This window comes from Martes martes, assembly GCF_963455335.1.
Source record: "Martes martes genome assembly, chromosome: 9".
Lineage (NCBI taxonomy): Eukaryota > Metazoa > Chordata > Mammalia > Carnivora > Mustelidae > Martes > Martes martes.
In genome coordinates, this window is record NC_137896.1 from 43387114 (window position 1) to 43403757 (window position 16644).

A 16644-nucleotide genomic window follows, 5' to 3' on the forward strand; every position below is an offset into this window, starting at 1 on the left:
GCCCTCAAACACTAGCTTACTTTTAAGACACAATTTAGTACCATACTGACTAGCTTTTTATGATCCCTCTTACTATTTTATTGCTTTTTAAATTCCTTAATATATTGTAAATTTAGTAAGTTTTATGCATTTAAATCTGGAAATACTAAATTTGCTAGTTGCCCTTCCAGGTGAAAAAATACTCTTGAAGATGATAGTTCGAGTCAAATAGCTTGGGCAGTGAACAAAACAAGAATAAAAAGGCTTGAGAAATCAGGCAAGTATTTTTTGCTTGAGGAAATGAGCAATGTGTCAACAAATGTGCCATCTCTGTGCTACTTAAAGTTTTCATTTTTGGCATTATGGTTGGTTACCTCTAGGTTTTTCACATGTTCTAAACCAAGTATAAAATGTATCCTGGATTACGGTAGCTACTTTCTGCTGTAACACACTAGGGGATGTTTATCGGTACTCCAGGTAGAGAGGACGCCCTTGTCCAGTAAGGTTGGGAAACACTCGAGCATAGCTACGGGGGTTCATCTTGGACAGTAATGTATCTTAGGCTCTCAGAAGCTGAACTGTAAAGAGATTTGATTAACAAGGCTCAACTCTTAATCTGGGGTTTCCCAAACTTACTGCAGCAGGGGGCAATGTTATTCACAGCACATGTTTTTCTATTCTTTAAGCTATTATAGTGTTCAACCACTTGGGGAAACTGATTACAGCATAACTGAAATTTGACTAAAACATCTTGGTAACAAAAACACCTTGTTCAGAAATACAGTAACTATAAATTATTTCCCAACTTGTGTTTTCAAAAGCATATGGCTACTATATTTAGAAGTTAAATTAATCCAAGCACATTCAATTCTACAAAGATTGAACTTGTTTAGGAAAGTGGCTGGGGATGAACATTTTACTGAGCAGTCACAATGTACCAGATATATTCTGTTTCTAATGTAATCCTCAAAATGAGTTGGTGGAAGCCCGTATGAATGAAGCACTGAAAGATTAAGTTATAGATAACCAAGTGGCAGCTGGGAATGGAACTCGAGCCTGTAACTGAAGATGTGAAGAAGTCAGAAGTTTCAGGTGAGTACACTAAGTATGAAGAAGACAAACATGAAAAAACCACTTTAAAAGTTACTGTAGAATGTAACTTGAATACTTCTCGAAAAACACTTTCAAAAGTGCAGGTCCATCTAAAATAGTTGAAAGCATTACATCAGATTTCCTAACGCGTGATGTGGACAAAATAAAAGTTTGGACTCAGATAAATCCAGTGGTTAAAAAAGTTTACTTGCAACCCCCACTTCTCACTAACGCAAGAGCATTTTAAAAATAATTCAGAAAGTAGCTATCAAAGACTCCAATGGTGAAATATACAAAAACTTACGGAGTCACAAGAGTTCTGAATGGTTAATTTATAAAAATAATAAAACATTTATCAATATGAACAAGAACATCAGGATTCACTCTCATCAATGTCCTTATCTGGGTCTTGCTCAGCAGCCTCCTTTTCCTGTTGCTGTTTCTTCCAAAGTTTGGCCATGGCCAGGAGCTTGAGGTTGGGTTGGTTGGCAGCATCTTCTGGAAAGATGTAATCATAGTACTCTTCCCAGCCTGCATCAGACTATGGAATAAAAGTAAAACAATTAAAAGATAAGCCAAAGACGGCTGAAATACACTATAGTTAAAGTGGAGAATTTTCACTGCAAAACCCCAGAGAGTTCAAGACACATTCAACTTATGTTCATTTATAAAACATCAAAGCCCATCACAGAAGGCTGGCCTGCAAGACTGGGGTGAACAAGTAGCTGCTGAGTAACTGGGTGATGGACATTAACAAGGACATGGGATATACTGAGCACTGGGTGTTACGTAAGACTGATGAATCACTGAGCTCTACCTCTGAAACTAACAGTATATTATATATTAATATAATAATATATAGTTTCAGTACCTCTGAAACTAACAGTATATTATATGTTAATTAATTGAATAAAAAAAAAGTAGCTGATGGGGTTGGTGTTACTGCAAGTGGAGCTCACAGAGAGCTGAAAACCAGGGAAAAAGAGCCTAAAGATTAAAGCACAGGTCCTCTCTGGCCAACCAAGATACTCTGTATCTCTACCTCCATCTTGTAGTTTTCTAAGATTTTAGATTTTTAAAGACTTACTTAATACTTAGTAGCAAAAGTCATAAATCTGTGCACTATTATTCTGACTCCCTGCCTTTAATAGCCCCACCTCAAACTGGTCACTTTGATTTGGCTTCCTAAACACTGCTCTAATTCCAGCTGCCACCATCATTTGCTCTGCTTACAACAGCTTCCTGACAGGTCCTCCTCCGATCTAAGCCCCTTGAGTATGCCTGCAGATGCCAACCACCGGGTCATGTCATTTTGTGTATAAGAGCCTCCCTATAGCTTACAAAGTCTCTAGCTTGGGTCCTACCTAAAAGCTGAGTTTCATTTCCCTCTATTCTGACCTCCTGCTTAATGCTCCAGAAATACCACACTTTATATAGCTCCTGGAATCAACCACCTCCCAGAAGCCTTTCCCAATCATCTCCCATCTCCACCCCTGGGTGGACTATACACCCTGCTCTGTTTCCATGGTAGCCAGGCTGTCTGCTCCGATGCTCAGATTGTACATATGGCCCTTACAAGTAGAAATTGCAAAGTCAGGTGCCTTTCTGCTCATCTGACATGAGATGACCAGCTCCAGGGTCTCAGTTCTTACCCCATCATCAGCCTGGACCTTTCTTCTCTTCTTGACTTTCTCTGGCATGAGTTTGTCTACTCTCTCCTTATCTGATACTGTTCCAAATTCATCTTCAAAGCTTCGCCATGATTCCAGCAACATAAGTCTCTCTTCCTTTTCTTCACAGTTCCTCATGGTTTTGTTAGCCTCTTCATAAATTTGTCTGCATTTAGCCAAACTTCCTTCTTTCCCTGAAGACAGCTCAAACTGTGCAAAGCTGATCCATACCTTAAGAAAAATTATTATAGAAGCAAATTAACCATGGCATCCAGAAAATGATCATGTAATAATGCTAATTTCTAGTTAAGGACATCTGAACATACTAATGTGTTCATCTGTAGTATTCTAAAGAACGTAATGATTATGTTTCAATAATGCTGAATTACTGAATTATAGTCTGTTTCTATATCCAATTAGGTGTTTGAAATGGTCTTAAAATCTTGAAAAGAGTTTAGCTTTTTATTCAATCCTGTGATATTTAAGTTACTCCTATGCAGTATAAATACTGACCTGGTATAAGCTTTATATTCCAAAGTCCTCTGAGACTCATGGGTTCTTTTCTAAAAGCAGGAAAAGCATTGAAACACACACACACCCCGAAACACTTAAAATACAGAAATATGGTATTTCCTTCAGGACTGCTCATTTAGGCAAAGTCAAAGATCATCAACAGAGTGAAGGGTACCTTGACATGTTGTGTTCGCTGAAGCAATCTTCGGTAAAGATTTCGTGTTCTCTCAGTTTCTTCCTGTTCAATTTCAAAATCGATATACGATTTCCAAAGCACCTAAGAAAGAGAACTCAATAAGTCAGGCTTGACATTTAAAGAGCAACATGTCCCTATCCAAAGCTGAGCTTAACTACCATTCTAACCTAGGACATCCAGGAACCTAGGACTTCCATAAACAATTAAAGAACAGGCAAAATCTGGATACAGTAAACACATTGGCATTTACAAGCTGGCCAAAACTTGGCTACCATTCTACATTATGAGATAAAAGTCTCTGGATTCATCTTTGGATTTTCTTTCAGAGTTTTTCAATGCCGGACTTATCAAGAAAAGCTCCGAGACTTGCCAAATCTCTCAGACACTGCAATGATCCTGTCACACACAATTGACTTTGCTAGGAGAAGACATGCCTAGATTAGCCAGGATATACTCTTCTTACCTCTACTGTAAATTCCTTGATAGGAATGAGTTCACCTCAACAACAATTCAGTAAACAGCACACCTGTTAGGTACTGCCTGTCAGGGAACAAGGATGGAGTAACATGTGGCCCGGACGCCTGGGAGCTGAGGCCAACTGATAGAACCATTTTACATAAAGACCAGCCCTAATGCAGCTTGTGGGACCCAAGCCATAGATGCAGAGTCACATTAGCTCAAGACTAACAAAAAGGCTGGGTGAGTTCAGTGGCTCTCAAACAGGTCTTAGCTGTGGTTTGGCGCCACCTTGTGGCTTAAGTTTAAATAGGGAAGGGACAATTTCAGGTCTTAGGCCAGGCCAGGACAGTGGCAGTTTAATTTCAGGAATATGCTAGTTTAGGTAGAGCTTCTTTTGCTGACCCCATCTGGGAAAAACTGTGCCAGGAGAATCTGGGGATGTGCAGTCTCAACCTTCATCTACCCTGTTCTCCAGTCAGAGCTGCCTGCTGCCTATTTCCTTGCCTGTTCCATCCCCTTTAGGTTAGTCTTCCATTTGAAGAAGGGAGGAAGAGAGCCAGTCACCCACCCCATTATATCCCAACTCATCCTGGTATCATCACGGGGCTTTGCTGGGCTCCGGTATCCTACTAGAGAGCTGCTTCTCCCACTCCCATCCTTCTTCTATCCCCCCAACAGTAAAGTACCAATCTGATTAGACAAGACTGCAGGTGAATTTATCTTTATACTCGAAAATGCCCAACATGCAGATGGTCATCTAAAGCAATACTAGGGAAATATCTAAAACAAAATATTCATCTCGAGATTCTCACCTCTGGCATGTCTAAGCGTGGCTGACTGATGGCTAACTCGTAGATTGCCCGTGCTCTCTCAATATCACCGAGGATCGTTTCTAATTCCGCAAATTTAATCCAAGAAGTACAATTTTCAGGTCCAAATTCCAAGAACTTTTCATAAAGCTTCCGGCATCTGTCAAATTCTCGAAGCTGCAGTTCCAATTCTATGTAACCTTTAAATAACTTGTTTTTTGGACATTTGCCTATGGAAGTTCCCTGGAAAATAAAAGGACCAAACCACTGTGATATGTAGATTCAACCTGTGTACTGATGTCGCCGACCTATCCCAACAGCTATTCTCTGCTGAGGAAGAACCTGGCAAAAGCCATTCTTTCCCTTTGTGGTATCACACTGTCCACACTGGTTCTTGATGGAAGGCCAATGGAAACCCTCTACTGCACCCAGCTGTCAAGAGGGCCTGTGCCCACTGGTGCCTGCTCAGCAAGAGAGGGCTGCAGAACTGTCTGTACAAGTCCTCTGGATTTTACTTAGTTTCTCAGGAGCACCTAGGGAATATGGATGTCAGACGGATGAAACCTCCCATAAATAAAGTGGTGATCACAGAACGAAAGCTGCCTCACTGCCCAGAGCCAGGGCAAGAGTGGCTTACAGAAGGACACCTGCATTTAAACAGCACTTGATCTTATTAAGAGACTTTAGAACAGCTGTTAAGGGGAAGGTGCACGTAATACCCCCAGGGTTTGCACAAGATGAGTCTACTCAAGAGCGGACTTAGATCTAATGTGATCTAACATCAGATCTGGTAACTGGCAGCTACAGATAAAGCTTCCAATGTTAAAATAGAGTAAATATTATCACCAATTTTTTCTTCAAAGGCCGTGCATTTTCTGACACATCTCAGGTTATAAAGGCAGAATACTTCTGTCGCATTCTTAGTAGGAACTGTCCAACTTGTAAACACTAAGAATTAATTTCCTTCTCAAAGACATCAGTGATGATCTTGATCCTTCCTTTTTCCTCCCAAGATTTTATTTATTTATTTAAGAGAGAGAGAATGAGAGCATGCGCATGCAAGCACAGGGAGAGGGGCAGAGACAGAGACCTCCAAGCAGACTCTGTGCTTAGTGGGGAGCCCAAAGAGGGGTTCGATCTCACGACCCTGAGATCAAGACCTGAGCTGAAATCAAGAGTCAGATGTTCAACCGACTGAGCCACCGAGGCACCCCGTGGTCCTTTCTTTACTTACCAAAGCTCTTCTGGCAAATGGTAAATTTTTCTGTCTTATTTCAAATTGTGCATATAGTAACCACATCTTGGCAAATGTGAACTAGAAAACAAAAGCACAAAACACATCTAAAAGAGTTGTTTCAATTACACTAAAGCTAAAAATTTAATAAAAGGCCACATGCAATTAGATTTCCCTAAATATTCAGGACTAGGACAGATATATTTTCTTGTTTTTAAGCAAGTATGAGGTTGTTTATTTCACAAAAGTTACAAACAGTAATCCAAATACTTTATTGTACTGCAAGGCCCTGCAGCCCCTACTGAGAATTGGTTTTGTTTTGCGGGTATGCTTATAAGCAAGCAGAACATACCATCTCAGTTCATTCAACATCTCTACTTGTTTCTCATGGTGGAAAATAGGGCAGAGATAATGTCTCAACCATTTCCAGAACTTGCACGCAAGTTCACCCATGCATGGATCTGTTCACTCAGATGCCAACAAACCCGTTTGTTGTTTCCTGCACATGCTGTGGCTCTCTGATGTGCGTCTTCTTCCTTCCACTCAGTCTATTCCAGTTACCCACACGCCTCTGAATTTCTGCATTATTATCTGTATTGTTCATTTGTCAATACAGGCTATCCTCTCAACCAGACTATAAGGTGTTTTCAGAGGCAAAGAGACAGTTTGTTCTCACTTAGGTTTTCCAGGGTGCCGTGCACAGTGAACTAACAGAATACTTAAAGCAAACATACCTTTTTATGAGGAATTAATTCCAAAGAAGCTTGATACACCTGTCTTGTCCTCTCGGGATCCTGTATTAGGATAAGAAATTTTCACCAAATACTGGTCTGTTACTGATGCTGGTTTTGCTAGCACTAGAAAAAAGGTACACTCCCAACCTGAGTGTTTTCACAGGGTGCTATTCTCAAACTCTGATTTCATCATTTATGATCAAACATGAACTACCTGTGGCCATCAGACTTTGGTTAAAGTATCAACAAGATAGCCATCAATCTCTGAGAGCTTGTCTGTAGAAAGGCTTCTGGCCTGATAGCAGAAAGAAAAAAGATGTTTTATAGTTTCAGATTGACAGCAGAAAGATAGTCCTTCCCAATTAATTTATATACAACCAATTTCTGAAAATCCCACCTGATCTTTACTCGAAGCAAAGATGTGCCATCCAGCTGTGAGCCCTACTTAGGAGGCAGCCCAGAAAACGATACAAAATAAGCTAAAGACTGCCTCATTATTCCAAGTTCCAAGTGATAATGTTGTGCCTCAAGTTTAAACACAAAATGCAATAAAACAAAAACACCTCGCCTGGGCCAATGACAGCTATGCAGAGTTTAAAAGGCGACAGAGAGAACAGGTAACTGCTGAATCAAGAACTAGGCTCCTGTTTCCTGGACTGCATGTGTCAGTACCCACCACCACCACCCATGACGGCCGAGGTGTACATGCGGGTGTGAGGCAGCTGGGGAGGAGGCAGCCATCAAGAGCCGAGGCATAATTCTTTTTTTACCTTGGCCTCCAATTCTTCATAGAGTGCGTAGTTGACCCACAGATAGATATAACGCTTCCAGTGCCGCTTCTCCTGAATGGGTGGCACATTGGCAATGGCTCTTTCGTAGACTTCTCGAACAGTTTCTGCTTCTGCATCACTTTCCACCAAACGTAGGTAATCAAACCACGCGTCATAATTGTGTGGATTAGCCTAGAAAGATCACAGTTTAATGACTAGAAACCAAACCAAGAGCTACACTTGCTGGACTCTGTGAGGTTAAAAAAAAAAAAAGAAAAAAAAAAAAGACACTAGATCGACTTTCTGTATTTTAGCAACTGTTTGGCACCTATTTCATTTAAAAATACCATTCCTGGGGCACCTGGCTGGCTCAGTTAAGCGACTGCCTTTGGCTCAGGTCATGATCCCAGAGCCCTAGGATCCAGCCCCCCTGCATTGGGCTCCCTGCTCAGCAGGGAGTCTGCTTCTCTCTCTGCCCCACCCCCCACTCATGCTAGGGCACACACTCTCTCTCTCAAGTAAATAAATGAAATCTTAAAAAATACTATTCCTGAGATTCTAGAAATAGAAAAGAAAGGGAACACAGAGGACAGACTATTTGTCAGGCGTCCCACAGCAAAGCCGCTTTCATATACAACCCCTCCCGCAAGGTAATTACTCAATAATTAGATGCCTACTTAATAAATCTATTTGTTAATATACCTGATTGCATATTATGTCTAGATTTGAAATTACAGTGGATGATGGGCATTAAGGAGGGCATGTGATGTGATGAGCACTGGGTGTTATATGCAACTAGTGCATCACTGAACATTATGTCAACTGAATTTAAATTAAAAAAAGGAAAATAAATAAAATTTTAAAAATAAAGAATAAAATAAAATTACAGTGGAATCAGAACCATGGTCACAAATGTGAAACCTGCCTTCTCAATTAATAGTCATTTATCTTGAATGTTACCTTGCTGACCCCATTTAACATCAGACTCGGTCTTTTGGCGATACCCTAATTCATCTGACTTAAGCAAAAGTTTTTATATGCACAGCAGACCAGTGAAGGAAAACGCTACTATCTTTGAGCTCAAATCAAAACAATACATCAAATAAATAGATGAGAATGAAACCATATCTACAGTATGTGTTTTGTTCACTACCTTTTAGCTTAAAAGGTAGTGTACAAAAACTGTTGGGCTCAATCTCTGACTCTTCCACCTTCAGAGACAAATTTACATGGATTCCTGGTTTCTGCTCAAGTTCTATGGCGCCCTATCAGCAACCAACACAGTGACTTTCAACGTGTGGGTGGGAGAGCAAACCCAAGCTCTGCTTGCTGGCTTTCCTACAAGCCCTGCTGACTGCTGTTGCACCGGCTGCCAATCACGGCAGATGCGTCAACAAGAGCGTGATCCCTGGGAGCCCTTGCTTGCTATCCTCGCTTCACCGTTGCTGCTGCTGGCCAGTACATCTCTGTCACCTGCAGGGTTCGGCGTCCGCACCAACGCTCACCTTCACCTCTTCCTCATACTGGAATCTTCGCTTGCTCACAATGATGTCTTCGATACCCCGTCGATCACCGAACTTCTTCTCAAAGATGGTATAGTTTTTAAAGAGTTCTTGGGCCTCCTGCTTTGAAATTCTATCCAGGGCATACTTGTAGATTACTCGTACCCTTTCAAACTAAAAGCAGACAGAAGGATTACTTCTACAACACAATACTCTCACTTGAGCCACAACTTGAAAGGTAATTATGACATAATATATTACTTGTTAGATTCTGTGGTCTCAAAGTGTCCAAAGCAAGACTTTTCTTCTCCCCTTGCTGAGGTATTTGTCTGGGCGCACTGACACTCTCCTTTGAGCTCCATACTATCTACCTTACGCTGCCAGTGGGGTGTCATCTGTGCATCTCAAACTAAATAGGTCCAAAACTGACCTGTTTTTCACCCCCAAACCTGGATCTCTGTCTTCCCAGTCTTAGTAAGCAACAGCTACTGTCATGCACCTGCTCAAACCCCAAGCCTCAAGCCCCAGGAGTCCTCCTTGATTCCTCTCCTGTCCTCATCCCCCACCTTCACTACTTCAAAGAGCCCTGCCACCTCCACCTCTTCAACATAGCCCTTCTCTTCTCCCCATCTCTCCCACCCCCGCCACCATCTCCATTTCTTCCATGGCCATGTCAACAGTCCCCCCTGCTTCCACTTTTGCCATGTTCTTCACAATTCAGTCTCCACAGATTAGCTAGAGGCTGTCTTTAGAATGTAAATCCCATCCTACCGCTCTTCTGCTTAGAACCCTCTGTACTTCCCTTTGGCCTTGTAATAGTATCTGTAGTCCTTACCATGGTAAATGCAAGACCCTGTATTTGGACCTCAGCCTACCTTTCAATTCTGTAGTATCTAAGTTACTTTAAGATATATATATATATATAAATATATTACGGAAGACCAGAACCGACTCATTTGTGGGGCAATCTGTTTCCATTTCAAATTCTGTTCTCTGTTCTAAGGGCTCTGGACTTCTGTTTTCCAGTTTTATTACCTGTAAAACCCTTTAATGAGGAGACCAAATGATGAACTCTCAGTTTATACACAATATTCTTATCATAGATATAAAGGCTTAATTTTCAAGTAAAGCACAACACAATTAGGAAACTTCAGTACAACCTATAATCACTCAGTTCCCAATATGCAGCTAAGCCACAGATGTATGATGTCCTTGAGAGATTTTGGAAACGTTTTTCCTAACGTTAAGTGGGTAAGAAAATCGAATGAACTCAACGTGTACAAGAAGTAGTCTTTCCTAAGCTGTTATGCAATGTAACTGAGTTCTTCAAGGGTACTTACCTCTTTCTGATTTTCTTCAAATTTGGCAAAAGCAACATAAAGGTGTTCATCCATATGTTCGTCTCCAAAGAATTCGACAGCTCTTTCATACACTTTCCGTGCGTGGGCAAAATAACCATGTTTTTCTTCAAAGCGGGCATACTTGATCCAGTTCTTAACATCAGGGTGCACGAGAACAAGTTCAGGGGAATTAAGGAAATACCACACAAGACAACAAGGCTTTTCAAAAAAACAAAACAAAACAAAAAAACAACAACAACCCCAAATCAAAACCCCCAACAATGCAAACTACGACTATAGGATTGATAAAATACATTCAAAGGGGAAGAACCACTGAACTGTGACCTCTGAAGGGGGCCGTGACTTGTTCATCGTCTTCCCCGCAGGGCTTACTCAGTATCTCTGTAGTGGGTACAAACGGGAGTCTGGAGAAATGAAAAAGCTGAAGACTGTTACTGACCATGCTATCCTGGACAAGTCACTTAACTTGTCTAGGAAGCAGTTTTATCATCTGTAAACAGAGAAAAAGAATACTAACCCAACCTCAGTGGCCTAAAGGGAAGGAAAATGTGTGTAAAGCTCTTAGCAGTTTGGGGCCAAAGGAATGTGCTCAATAAATGCCACCTATGTATTACAGGCTCAAGAACATCAGTATTTCAATTAATGATTAAGAAAAAAATGTTACAAAAACAAAACTGCTAATTGGAGGTAGAAGAAAAAAGTTTTTTTAGTTTTTTTTCTCTCTTTTTACTGAAATATAGTTGACATAGGAAAAAAAAGTTTTTAATTACCATTTTATTTCTTAATAAACAAAATCTGTTTTGCACCTACCTCGTTTAAGGAAATCATTAATTCCAAAGTAGTAATACATTCGAAAATGGCAATGAAGTTAAAAGCAAAGGCTCTGAGGCTGCTGCTGGGTTCAAGACCCATCTCCATCACCACCAGAGAGACCCTGGCCATGCTGCCTCTCACTCGTGCCTATGTCTCCCATTCCACAGACTGGAGTAGGTCCCGCTCCACAGGGCTATCCCGAGGATTAAGTGTTGGTATCTGTAAAGTGTTTACAACAATGTCTAACACATAACAAGCGCTATAAAAAGCTTCTGTTAAACTAATCATATTAATAATGGGCAGAGGTCACAGAGACCTTAAAATTGCATAATAAAGTTGATGTTTGTTTTTCCTGGTAGTTATGTTCTATGAAGTCACTTAATTAGCAAATAAATCATTGCTCCTAAGGGAGATACGTGTACACACACACACCCCCATACAGATTATCTTAAATCCTAAAAACAGCTCTTCTTGGTATTCGATTTGGTTTTATAAAGGAATAAACAAGGTTTGGAAGTGTGAAAGAACCTGTCCCAGGCTGCCCCTCAACAGGTGCCACAGAAGGGACTCACACCCATCCAACCGGCCCTGGAGCCTGTTGCACTACACTATGCTGCCCTCCTAACTCCATGCTTTGGATGCAGTCCAGTAATGGTGCTAATGACCAACACCCTAGAAAAACCTAGGGAAAAAAAACCCACAGAAAGAGGACTGGCTACAGCAGCCAAAGCGCTGGTATGTCACTTTCCACAAGGAGCGCCAAAATACAAACAAACGCAAAGTTTCACCAGAAAAAGCTCAATTACCTAGACCACAAACTCATTCTGACCACCTATGTTTCTAGAAAATACTTACGTAGTGCATGAAGCAGATGAAACTTGTATCTTTGACCACTGGGAGTACTTAATGGCTGTTTCTATGTCCAAACCATGACCATACCTCCCTGGGAGGAGTAGCACCCAGCACAGTAACGGCACCAGTCAGACTCACTCAAAGGATATAGCGTTCATAAATGGTGCGGGCCCGGTCCACCTCTTTGTATCGCAGCTCGAAGTTGATGTAGGAGTGCCAGGCTTGCTCCTCAGGCTGCCATTCCATCCAGCGCTCAAACACCTGCCGGGCGCCAGCAATGTTTCCCAACATCTCCTCCATGTACGTGTACTTGTACCTTTAACAAAATCATCCCCAAACATTTGTCATGGTCAAAATGACTTAGGGGAAAAAAATGATCTTTGGCATTGTATAGTTCTAACTTTGTTAAATGTGAAGGCCTGGGGCTTAATCTTCCCCAAAGGTTAAATTGAGGATGTTTTCTTATCAAATAGAAGGATCAACCACAGGAAATAAAGATATTAAAAACTGCTTAGTTCAACAATAAGTTTCTTATGCAAAAAAGATTGTAACCCAAATCTTAGTTTTGATTGCACAGCTAGTACATGTAGTGATTATGACTTAATATACTACAGAACATTAAGAACTACTTACAGTACATTTAAAGAAAAAGTAAAATGTAAATTAAATATATGTGACAGCAAAAATGTAAATGAATAAATACACAAAAACGCAGAACTTTCCTAGCCTACAGAAAGCTGCTTTGGTAGATCAGAAACTTACCAGAACTGGTTGACTCGAGGCAGAGTTGTTATAGCCCGGTCCCAGATATTTCGGGCATGGTTGACCTGGCGATTCTTCATTTCCATTTCTGCATATTTCAGCCAGAGTGTAATATTTCGGTAGTCTACATCTAAAGCACGTTCGTATATGGATCGAGCCCTTAAAAAGCCAAAATTGGAGGCTATCAAAAGCAGTACATACCACACCTGGGGCAACTATCTCAAACCATCTGCAATGCCCTATTTTATCATGTGTCCACCGTAAGCCAGGTTCTGGGCATAAGAAAAGACATGTTTTCAGGAAGCTTACAAACTCTCACAGAAAGCTAGACATGCACGTATTTCACTGAGATATGGTAAACGTTAGTCAACATTTACACAAGGAAGTGAAAGGGAAGAAATAATGTCTGGTGAAAAGAGCTAAGCAGGAGGTAACTCCAGAGTTATGAAGGTGAGGAAAGCTCCAGAGGCCACGGTGGGTAGGGAGGAGTTCTCACTGCAGGCAGGGAGAACAGCCTAGTGTAGGGTGAGGAGACACGATGTGTTCAGGCAGTGGCTGGTACACACGCACAGCTGGGGCAGTGGGTATGACGGGAAAATGCAGAGGGCCCGGGCAATAGGAAGGCAATAGGAAGGCAATAGGAAGGGCCAGGATGTGACCTTTATCTTATTGGCCACTGGTTTCCAGGGAACAAATTTTATTTAAAAAAAAAAAAAAAAATCCCAACACAGAGAAAGCAGATGAAAGTGCGCTTCTCCGTCTGTAGTGTGTGATGCAGGCGAGACCCACCTGCAGTGTCTCCCCTGCCGCTTCCCGCAGGACTCATCTACCACAGTGCCGGTGGGGCTCCTCAAGGGAACCCTAGACTTCCACGGAACAACTTGGAAAATTCCTAACAGAGGCACACTCTTTCAATTGTGCTTTAACTTCTTCTACTTCTTTTGTCTCTTAACTCAGGACATCTTTACATATGAAATTATATACTCAGCAATTTTACCTCTGGATTTCCTTTAGACTCTCTTCCCATTGTGCATATTTTATCCAGTTACTAATCACAGTCCTGTTTTTTCTTATGTTATCTTCAAAAGTCTGGAGGAAGGGAAAATGGGTCAAATTGAAGGGGAAAGTAAGTAAAAATGACACCATCCTTTGTTTATTAATCCTGCTCTGAAAGGTTTATTCATTTCGTTTTTATTTAGAAGAAATTACATCCTAGAATTCTTGAGAAACAAGACACTCACCAATGTAGGTTACAATCTCAGGTATTTCTTTAAAGTCTTACACGCAAACAAAGAGAAAAACTTTAGATATGAAGAATTACTAGCAGACTTGTTGATATTTTCTCTTATTGCTAATAACTGATACTTTAATACATTCAATACTTGTTCCTAGTAGGAAGATGTTTTTGACTATTTCAGTCCTCTTGTTAATGTCTCAGAATTTCACACATCACTCTTTGAACATCACTGTTAAGTAGATACAACAGGGCTAGTGGTTTAAAATTGCCCTGGGGCACCTGGATAGCTAAGTCGGTTAAGCATCCGATTCTTGATTTCGGCTCAGGTTGTGACCTCACGATCGTAAGACTGAGCCCCATGAGCCACGATAAGTGTGGAGACCGCTTAAGATTCTCTCTCCCTCTGCCCCTCCCCCTGCTAACACACACACGTGCTCTCTCTCTCTCTCAAAATAATAAATAAAATCTTTAAATTAAAAAAAAAACTGCCCTAGAGTGATGATCCTAGGGTGAAGAGGTCAGATTCCCAAGTCCTCTCACGGCTCTTTTCCAAGTCTTAATTCCTACCACAGAAGGTGGTAGAGAGACAGTACATAACAAGTGGCCTTAGTCCTGCCCCTTCCAATTGCAAGACATTCCACTTGTTAAACTTCCATCCATCTTTGATTCAGCACCAAAAATGAGATCTCTGGCAGGCTTAATCTCTTTACACTTTCAAAGATAACTCCTGGCTTGTTTTCTAAAGTTCAGCAAAATACAATTATCTGGTAACCAGAAGTTGCAGTACTCATCTGGCTAGAGACACTAACCTGTTCTCATCTTTTCCAGACTCTCTAACCAATGAGGAACTTTGCAAATTCTGACCTATAAATTCCTAGCACTGTTATTAACAGAGAGGAAAATAACTGACTGACCTTCCTTTTTCTTAGCTTGTAATCATTTAGCTCTTCTTCATCTGTGATCTTCTGTTGAGGTGGAGGCGGAAGAAGCTCAAGTTCTCTTTCTTTAGCTTCTCTTAAGAGTTGCTCAGCAGTTATCTGGACCTCAGCTGGGGCTTTGTTTTTCACCTTTTAAGACAGAAGACATTTTCATTTTTAGTAGATGCTCATCACACAAGGTTTAGGAAGCAAAGAAGCATTTTTTAGGATGTAAACTTTGTAAGTATTATTACAAGATACCCTCTTTGTAGAACAGGTTTTCATTTCTCTATGAAGCTAAACAAAATCTTATGCATGGTATTTATTACAAAGCCATAGCTAAGTATTAAGAGAAAAGGTAGCAAAAATAGTAAGTGTTCCTTTTTAGATTAGTGTAACAATAAACTCTTAAGTTGTTTAGGTAAAATTCTCACTAGAGGTTTTGTTTTATCAAGATGTGTGCTATATCTCTTCTAGTGTTGCAATTGTATTTACAGAATTTTTCAATAATGCCTCAGATTGTGTTTGTTTTTTTTTTCCATGGCATGTCAAGTCAAAGACAATATTCAGTAAATTCCCACAGTAGGCCATAAGCTTCTTTAAGACAGGGCTGTGCTGTCCTCTGCTGCTTCCCCTGCTTGTGTGCTTTCTCTCAAATAAATAATAAATAAAATCTTAAAAAATTTATGGAATTGAATTATAAGAAATATTAATTGTTCAATGCTATGTGTGGGATGAGTTTGTTAATGACGATGATGGCTCACATGTAATCACAGACATTGTGCTATATGACTTATATAAATTATCTCTGGGAGTCATCTAAATGGATATGACAAGGACAAGCTCAAGAGAGCCACCTGGGCTGGAGAAACACAGTAGAGTGAGGGAATCTGAAAAGGTCTGGGACAAAACCTGTCACAAATAAAACACTAAGTATCAGACACCTATGGAAATATCACATAACATCAAATTTATTGTTTAATTCAATTAATGCCACTACACAACCCATGCTCCCTCATTCCTTCCACTCTCAGCTGGGCTAACTCCTAGTCAGCCATCAAGTGTCAGTTTAAACATCACTTCCTCAGCAAAGTTTATTCTGCAGGGACCCCTCACACAACCCTCATTATTCCACGACATATTCTACGCTGCCTCACTAGCATTTGGCAATTTTATATGGACTCGTGTCTTAAGTGAACGCTGCACATCGCCCGCATTAGACCACAGTTCCCCAGCGCCTAGCGGACTAATTTCTGCCGTGTGACCCCACTTCTCCCCCAGCAAAAACACGTCTTAGGACGAAGGCCACGTCAACGCGGGGGTTGCCCCGGGGTGACAGAAGCCTGCACCCCACCACTGGCTGACCCTTCCCCTCCTCCTTCCCCTTAGCCCACATGGGGTAGAACCGCTCCTGGCACCACACTTTCTCGCCGCGAGCCCCAAGCAGGCTGGGACAAGCCCCTCTCCAGGGCCTCCTCCCTCAAAGCCGCTCGCGGTCTCCTACCTTGGCTACTTTGGGAATCCTCTGCTTCCCGGCCGCGGTGGAGGCCGCCATGGCTGCAGCAGCGGACCTCACGCCAATCCGGACCTCAGAAAAAGGCCCCGAGGGCTGGCCGGAACCCCGAAAGCTTTCTGACAACAAGCGAGATCCCGGAACAGGAAACGGAATTAGCTGGTATGACCTTTGACTTCCCGCACGCGCCGTGACGCAGGCAACTTCGTTTCTGTGGTAACCGGGCTGAGC

At 41.4% G+C, this 16644-nt stretch overlaps 1 protein-coding gene across 1 annotated transcript; it reads right to left on the reverse strand.

Annotated features, from left to right (window-relative positions):
- Positions 1-1257: 1257 nt before the first annotated feature.
- On the reverse strand, positions 1258-16555 carry CRNKL1 (crooked neck pre-mRNA splicing factor 1). Its single transcript, XM_080814075.1, has 14 exons — positions 16405-16555; positions 14898-15050; positions 13744-13835; positions 12747-12905; positions 12134-12300; positions 10299-10477; positions 8962-9132; positions 7457-7648; positions 6687-6746; positions 5953-6033; positions 4722-4961; positions 3430-3531; positions 2724-2972; positions 1258-1612 (listed from the first exon to the last, which is right to left on the reverse strand). The coding sequence occupies exons 1-14, from the start codon at positions 16453-16455 to the stop codon at positions 1445-1447; spliced, it is 2064 nt and encodes a 687-aa protein (XP_080670201.1). The 5' UTR covers positions 16456-16555; the 3' UTR covers positions 1258-1444.
- Between the last annotated feature and the right edge of the window lie 89 nt (positions 16556-16644).